Source organism: Dasypus novemcinctus, chromosome 13 (assembly GCF_030445035.2).
Source record: "Dasypus novemcinctus isolate mDasNov1 chromosome 13, mDasNov1.1.hap2, whole genome shotgun sequence".
In the NCBI taxonomy this organism is placed as follows: domain Eukaryota; kingdom Metazoa; phylum Chordata; class Mammalia; order Cingulata; family Dasypodidae; genus Dasypus; species Dasypus novemcinctus.
The window spans coordinates 27,657,530-27,665,808 of NC_080685.1; the positions used below are offsets into that span (position 1 = coordinate 27,657,530).

The 8,279-nt window shown below is 43.2% G+C and overlaps 1 protein-coding gene across 1 annotated transcript; it reads left to right on the forward strand.

Annotated features, from left to right (window-relative positions):
• Positions 1-1,463: 1,463 nt before the first annotated feature.
• LOC101436109 (late cornified envelope protein 1D-like) lies at positions 1,464-1,820 on the forward strand. The gene has a single exon (XM_004469740.2). The coding sequence runs from the start codon at positions 1,464-1,466 to the stop codon at positions 1,818-1,820; it is 357 nt and encodes a 118-aa protein (XP_004469797.2).
• Positions 1,821-8,279: the final 6,459 nt, after the last annotated feature.

Below are 8,279 nucleotides of genomic sequence, written 5' to 3' on the forward strand. Positions count from 1 at the left end.
CTCTTCCTCCCGTTCCCCACACCCAGCAGCCCCCATGGCTACCGTATTTGTTCAAACCAGACTACCTACAGCAGTCATCTTCAGGAGGAGGAAGAAATGAAGGAAGGTGTCATGTTTTAAACCTGAAAGGATAGACGTCCTCAAGGTGAGGAGTTTCTGAGGAGAACGAGGTGGCAGATGATGGTAGGAATCCCACCCCGCACCCCTGACTAAGCAGCCCTATTCCTAGTGGGAGCCGCTGCCCAGAGCCCTGTGCAGGAGGCAGGTGAGGAGCCACCAGTCATCACGGGGTCACAGGGCCCATGTGGGTGGCAGGAGGCGGGTCCTCTCATGCCCAGGCCCTGTGTCACATGCTGGGCAGAGCCCAAGACCAGGATAAAAGGACCTTGGGGCCAGAGCAACTCCATCCACTCTACTCTGGAGGTGCACCTGCTTGTGAACCCGTAAGTGCCCACGGGGACCAGGAGCAGGGATTTCCCCAGGACAGATGCTCAGAGCAGAAGGAGAGGGGAGGCTGGGCAGGGCCTGGGAAGGGGTGAGTAGGAGTTCTATTGTCAGAGGAGGAAATTTTCAGGATGCCTGAGGGAGGACAAGAGATGAGGCGTCGGGGGCCAACTGGGCAATGGAGGAAAAAGAAGTGGGCAGCTGTTACTTTGGACTCTGGATAAATCAACTGCTCTGCACTGGGTGGGCCCCACGGGTCTGGGACATTGAAAGGCAGCACTGTGCTCCAGTCTGGATCTCCAGGAGAGGAGCACCTTTAGGAAATACAACGTGGACACCCAGAGGGAAGAGCCAGGCAGTGGCTAGGGGACCAGAGACTCCTTCGGGCATATGAAATCCACAAAGCCTTGGGTCTGGGAATGTGTTTATAAAGTTCCCAGGCAAGAGGACACAAGGAGCATGAGAATCACCATGGCAGTCATTAGCCAGAGGACGTGGAGGATGTGGAGGGCTGGGAAGATCAGAGCTGTCCTGAGATGTCAGCCATTGATGCGCTGTTGTTCCACTTAAAATAATGTAGCTCCTGCCGAGGAATCTCCCAGACCTTTGGCGGTTCTGACCTTCCAATTCTCTAATGCATATGTTTAACTAAGAAATATTTCTTGGAAAGATTATTTTTTGGTATTTTTTTAATAAAGATTGAGGTAAATTTTTATTTCTGAACTTGTTTGTAGATAAGACAGTTCTGGGATTTTGTCTAACGTAATTAAGAAATATTAACTCCTTCAATTAACTGAGCAGATCTTAATTTTTACCGTGATTTTCTTCTTTGTAAGATAGATAAACTTTTGCCTACTTTTCAAGGAGATTCTGGAATTTTATTTTCTGTGATTGATTTTAAATTTGTTATTAAATATAGGTACTAGTAATGATGCTGAAAGGACAAGAAGCGGTAGGTGACTCTGTGGCCTGGTCTGACTTGTCTTTGATTGTCCCTCAGCTCCTGAACGCCTGCCGAGATGTCCTGCCAGCAGAGCCAGCAACAATGCCAGCCCCCACCCAAGTGCCCCACCCCTAAATGCCCCCCCAAATGCCCTCCTAAGTGCCCTCCCAAGGCTCCAGTCTCTTCCTGCTGTGGTGTCAGCTCCGGGGGCTGCTGTAGCTCTGGAGGTTGCTGTGGCCCCAGCTCTGGGGGCTGCTGCAGCTCTGGGGGTGGCGGCTGCTGCCTCAGTCACCACCGGCGCCGCAGATCTCACCGCCACAGGCGCCAGAGCTCCGACTGCTGTGGTCACCCCTCGGGAGGCTCCAGCTGCTGTGGAGGGGGCTCCAGCTGCTGTGGAGGGGGCAGCGGTCAGCACTCTGGGGGCTGCTGCTGAAGTGGACCCTGAAGTGGAACACTGATATTACCCGCATTTCTCCTGACGTCTTCTTGGTCTTCCTGACTCTTTGAGAAGGCCCAGCAAAGGCCCTGAGCCTCTAGGGCAGGGGTTCTTAATCCTTTTTTGTTCCATGGACCCCTTTGCCAGTCAGGTGAAAGGAATACTACTGTAATTTACTTATGGCATGCGTTTATATGTTAAAGAAATACTAGATTACAGTTAGAGGTCAGAGAAAATAAAGACAATAAGTTGATTTTTTTCAAAAAATCTTAACCCTTGGTTAAGAATCCCTGCTCTAGAGGTTCCCTCTGTCCTGGTGACCAGATGCCCACATCTTCTCCAGTAAACATATCTGCTGATCTCAGATCCAGTCTTTCAGCCTGCCCTCTCAACTCCAGACATCAGGTCCTATACCAATCCCCAGCTGTCTTTTTGCCCTCTGTCACCTTAAGTGAAACAATAAAACAAGGTATCTGCTAGCATTGTACTCTAGACTGGTTAATGCTGTTGGCTGTTTCAGACATGTTCCGTTCTTCTCTGTCATCTGCTGGAGTCTGCCCTGGGCCTCAGGACCACAGATACTTTGTGAGTTGCAGATGTTGGGGATAGGAACTGGGATGACTGGAGAAAGTAGGACATGGCTAACTAACTCTGCATCTGCCCTTGTCACTGGACTTCAGAGCAGTCCTTCTTGTACTTGACTCCCTAGTGTCTGCAATGAGCCAGGTCCTTCCATTTCTTCTTCCTCAGCTGTCTGACCTAACCCCTCAGGTTTGACAGGGACATTCAACACAAAGCTGCAGTCCCATACCTATTTCTCCTCATGTCATCCATCCTATACCCTTTGCCCCCTCTATCCCTCCCTCCAAAAATCCTCTCCAGGTGCATCTGCTGTTAAAAAAACTAACAAAAAATTTCTCACATGCATCATATTCTAAAAATGCACATTATTATGTTGTCAGTCTGCCAACTGGGAAAAGAGACTTTCAATAGTGTCCTGTCACAATTGAATTAAGGAGACGTTAAAGAAAACACTATATGGAGACAGTCAAGAACTTGGAAACTATGCTCTACACTGTTAAAGACACGTTAGTTTCTGTGGATTTGCAGTCTTTCCACTTACTGCTGAGAGCAGGTTCTGGTTCCAGTTCCAGAAGTGCAGGAACCACCATCTCTTGGAAGCATCCCTCACCTCCTCTCATCTCACTTCCACCTTCATCTGCAGTATGCAATAGAAATTGCTCAGATTATGCTCTCTTGTTCATTCTTGCCTTCTTGATTCTCTCAGGAATTGCTAGGGATGTAGTTCCTCTTCTCATCTTACCACCAGGTCTCTGAAGAAAGAGGACTTGCACTTCCTTCAAAATAAATCTTTCTGCATTTGGACCAGGAACTCTTGAATTTTGGGGACTTTCATCTAAAATAAATATATCAACTGCCATGTAGAAGATATTTATCAATGTCAGGAGATACATTGGTTGTCACGACTGGGTGGTTCACAGGACAGTTCACCACAATAAAGAATTCTCTGGCCTAGAAATTCAGTAGGGCTGAAATTGAGAAACTCTGGACTAAGTTGTCCCCCTGGTAGGTCAACACCCCACCACATTAGAAGGCATGGCCTGCTTCTGCATCTCTGATTGATATCATTTTGCAGATTCCTTCAAGGAGGGTAAGCTTACTTCTCCTTCAGAAAAGAAAGCCAAATATCATATTAGTATTTTCGAATACGAATGCATTTTTCTCCTTTTCTCTGATTCTTCTCCAGATTCCAGGTCTGAGGGAGATAAACAGAATTTCTTTATCTCCTTGATTGACATTTTAGCTATACTTCTTTTGTTGCTTTTTTTGATGTTTGTACCATGGATCACAAAATGTATTTTTAATTTATCTTAGTCTACAATGAATTAATATTTTACCTTTTATATATGTTGTTCTTACAAGATTGCATCTTATAACCACATGCTTCCATTTACTCCTTCTTGTTCTTCATGTTATCATTACCCGAATGTCGTATTTTTTACCTTTTACATGTTATAAACTTTACAGTATATTTTAATTAATTTTAGTTTAAAAGGTCAATGATCTTTAAAAGTTTTGGTGCCCTGGAGGTTTATATCCCAGAAAAATATGTTCTTCATCTTATTCCTGCGGGTTTGAACCCATTGTGAATAAGACTGTCACGTGAGGTTATTTTTAGTTAAGGTGTGGCCCAATAGAACTGGGATGGAACATAACCCTAATACTGGAGGTGTTATGGAGAAGGTCACAGGGAGAGAGCCATGGAGAGAAGCTAGAAGCTAGAAATCAGTGGAATTCAGAAGAGAAAGGAGAAGACACTGCTATGTGCATGGCCATGTGACAGAAAAGCCAAGGACCAAGGATCTCCATCAGCCAATCTCAGAATGCCATGATCTTCAGGAAGAAAGCATTGCCTTGCTGACACTTTGATTTTGGATTTCTCCTCATGAGAAACAGTGAGCCAATAAATTCCCATTGTTTAAACCATTCCATCATATGGTATTTGTTTTAGCAGCTAGGAAACTAAAACAAAAGTATTATGAGATGGAAAAATATTTATATTTACCCACATATTTATTACTTTTAGTGCACTTCTCTGTTTAGATCTGAGTTTTCATATTATGATTTTTTTGGCTTGAATAATTTCTGTTAATACTTCGTGTAATGTATGGTAAATTATTTCAGCTTTTGTTTATCTTATGATGTTGCTACTTTTTTTTTTAATTTATGAAGGACATTTTTGTGGCTTTAAAATTCTAGGTTGTTCTTTCAGCAGATGAAAAACATCATTTCATTGTCTTCCACCTTGCTTTGTATACTTTAAGAAGTGAACAGCCATCTTTAGCATTGTTTCCATATATTTAATGTATCTTTTTTCTATCAATGATTCTAGTATTTTCTTTTTCTTTTTTGTTTTTTGCAATTTTATTCCAATGTGTCTACATGTGTTTTTCTTTGACTTTATACTGGTTGGGGTTCTCTAGGATTTTTGGGTGTGTGGATTGAATAGTTATTACATTTGGAACATATGTGGCCATTGTTTCTCCACTCTCTAGTCCCTCTTTCTGTGACTCAAAGTGCATCTATATTAAACATTGCAGGCTTGGATGTCTGAAAGGATAAGGGAATGAATAAGGCTCATCTCCCCATCTTACGTGTCGGGCAGTCCTGGGGATAGATACAGAAGGCAACATGGGTGAAGAAGGCCAGCCTGTAGAGTGAGAGCAACTGAAAATCAGAGGAAAAATAAAAAGAAATGATTGTGAGAGAGACTTGGCTACATCGTCTTGAATGCAAAGCTCTCATTAGTAAATAGGAAGATAGGTAGAGCTACAGAACAGGTTGTTTTATATAGCACATGCCATTGTTTCCAAGCTTTAGACTTCCTTGATTAAGTTGTTCTTTTGAAATGTGCTATGGCACTTTTTTAAAAAAATGAATGAACCAGCTGAAATTAAACTGAGAATGAATATCTATATGTAGAATTGATAAGCTGGTGACTAAGCACTGCCTATTTTTAAAACATAGTATCCATGAAGACGTTCATTAGTATTTTCTTAATGAAGGAAGAGCATGGGAGACTTTTTGTTGGGGAATGAGGGAGATAGTGAGCACAGGATTGAGAGATGAGAAGAGGAGGACTTTTGACCCTTTGGATAAGGTTGGTGTCCCTGCCATGCCAGAGGGATAGGGTGAAAGACGAACAGGAGCTAAAGAGCCAATGTTCACATATCCTGTGGAAGGCAGAATAATGATCATCCAAAAATGCCCATGTTATATCCCCAGAATCTATGACTATGTTACCTTACAGGACAAAATGGACTTTGCAGATGTGATTAAGTTAAGACCAGAAAGTGACCTGGATTATCTGGGTGTACCCAACCTAATCAAATAGATACTAAAACTAGAGGACATTTTTTGGATATGGTCAGAGGAAGATGTGACTATTAAAAAATGGTCAAAAAGATGCAACATAATTGACTCTGTGAATGGAGGAAGAGGGTCTACAAGCCAAAGCAAGTGGTAGCCCCTAAATATTAGAAAAAGCAAGGAAATGGATTCCTCCTCAGAGCCTTCAGAAAGGAATGGAGCCCTACCAACACCTTCCTAGATTTTAGCCCTGCTAGACCTTTGTCTAACTTCTAACCAATAGAATCCTATGATAATATATATGTGTTGTTCATGACACTCTTTTGTGCTAATTTGTTATGGCAGTGATAGAAAACTAGCACAGACTCCAAGACTTTTGCATCCACATTCTGCAGTTTTAAGACCTAGATGGCTTGAGGGAAGCCAGATAGAGGAAAAGATGAACTCATCTCTCTTGCCTCCAGCCCTTACCCTCTGCAGACCAACCTGCATCTGTGGTTGCAGGGGCCTCAGAAGCAGAAACACTGATGCAAGCAATAATAAAAGTCAGTCAAGAGCAGGATGGCAAGCAGATTCCCTGTTTTATTGTTTCACTTGAGGCAGGGGTCAGCAAGGAGATAGATTGTGGAGGGGCTGCCACAAGATGGGTTCCAAATCAGCAAACAGATATTGGAAGAGAATTCAAGGTTTCAGACCTCTGGGCAAAGGATAACCTAAGCCAGAGCCCAGAGCCTTCATGAGTTTCTCTGAGGAACTTAGGCTCAGCAAGAGGAAAATGAGGGGGAGGAATCTTTGACTATTTATGACTACTGAGCCTGATCTTCTCAGCTTAGGGTCCACCACAGCAGCAGCCTCCAGAACACTGACCATTGCTCCCTCCAAGGTAGCTGAAGCCCCCTGAGGGGTGGCCACAGCAGTTGGAGCTCTGGCGTCTGTGATGGTGGGATCCATGGTGCCTGTGGTGGCTCAGGCAGCAGCTGCCACCCCCAGAACTGCAGCAGCCCCTGGAGCTACCACATCCCCCAGAGGTGGGGCTACAGCAACCTCCAGAGCTACAGCAGCCCCCCAGAGCTGACGCTGCAGCAGGAAGAGACTGGAGCCTTGGGAGAGCACTTTGGAGGGCATTTTGGGGTGGGGCACTTGGGAGGGGGCTGGCACTGCTGCAGGCTCTGCTGGAAGGACATCTTGGCAGGTGTTCAGGTGCTGAGGGAGAACCAAACACAAGTCAGACCAGGACAGAGACCTCTCGCCCCTTCTTGTCCTCTCAGTACCATTTCTTTCTCTTTTTTGCATGTGTATTTTATTTATTTTTATTTTTAAAGAATCTTTAGATTACATAAATGTTACATTAAAAATATAGGGATTCCCATATACCTAACTCCTTCCTCTTCCCACACTTTCCCCCATTAACATCTTTGATTAATGTGGTTCATTTGTCACAGCTGATGAACTCATATTGAAGCATTGCTACTAGCTATGGTCTATAGTTTACCCTTTGCCCCACAGAAATTTATGGGTTTTGACGAAATATATAATGGCCTATATCCATCATTGTAATGTCATGAAGGACAAGCCCAATGTCCGAAATTTGCCCCATGTTACACCTACTTTTCCCTCTCCCTCCCTCAGATCCTCTGATGACCCCTGCATTTATAACAATGATACAAGTTCTTCCATTGCTAGAATAATAAGTCTACTTTAGCCCATAGTTTCATTTCCCCCTTATGTTTGTTCATTCATCAAACTTGTCTATTTTGGAATGTTGATGCACATGCTATTTCTCAATCAGACTGTTTCTTGATTTGTACTTTAATAAATTTTTTGAGAGTAGTCTAAGAGATTTAATGACTAAAAGTTTCCTTTTTGAACCTAATGGCCTTACTTATAATATTATGAAGCATTTTCAACTGTTTGTAATGAAAAATTGAGGCCAAATGATATTAAGAAAACTTCCTTGAAATCAAATATGTAATATGTAGAGAAGGCATTCCATTGCAATTACACACAAGAATGAAAATAATCTCAAAAAAGTCCCCATATGAACTAGCTTAGAAATTAAATCATTTCTTTAGGAGAAGATAGTCATTCTTTCCTGGAATAATTTCCAAGATAATTTTGTAGGGCTAAAGAAAGTCAGAATGATAGAAGATGTCGGAGGAGATTGCCTGGTCTCACTACATGAGGAAACAGATCATTCATTGTAGACGTGAGGCTTGTCCTCATGTCCCCTGACTTGGTCAGTGCTATTTGAATTCTCAGCAGACAACCATCACAAATGAATACCTCCATGTGGGGATTTACAAATTGCTCATCCTACTCAACTCTGCAGTGTCTTTTTTCTTTTTCTCTCTCTTTATTTTTTTAATGTTACATTAAAAAAATATGTGGTTCCCATATACCCCACACTCCCCTCACCCCCCTCCTCCCATATCAACAACCTCTTTCATCATCATGGCACATGCATTGCATTTGGTGAATACATTTTGGAGCACTGCTGCACCACATGGATAGTGATTTACATTGTAGTTTACACTCTCCCCCAGTCCACCCAGTGGGCTATGGCAG

Excerpts from the sequence above, each read along its gene's own strand:
- LOC101436109 (XM_004469740.2), top strand. The coding sequence starts at position 1,464 with ATGTCCTGCCAGCAGAGCCAGCAACAATGCCAGCCCCCACCCAAGTGC.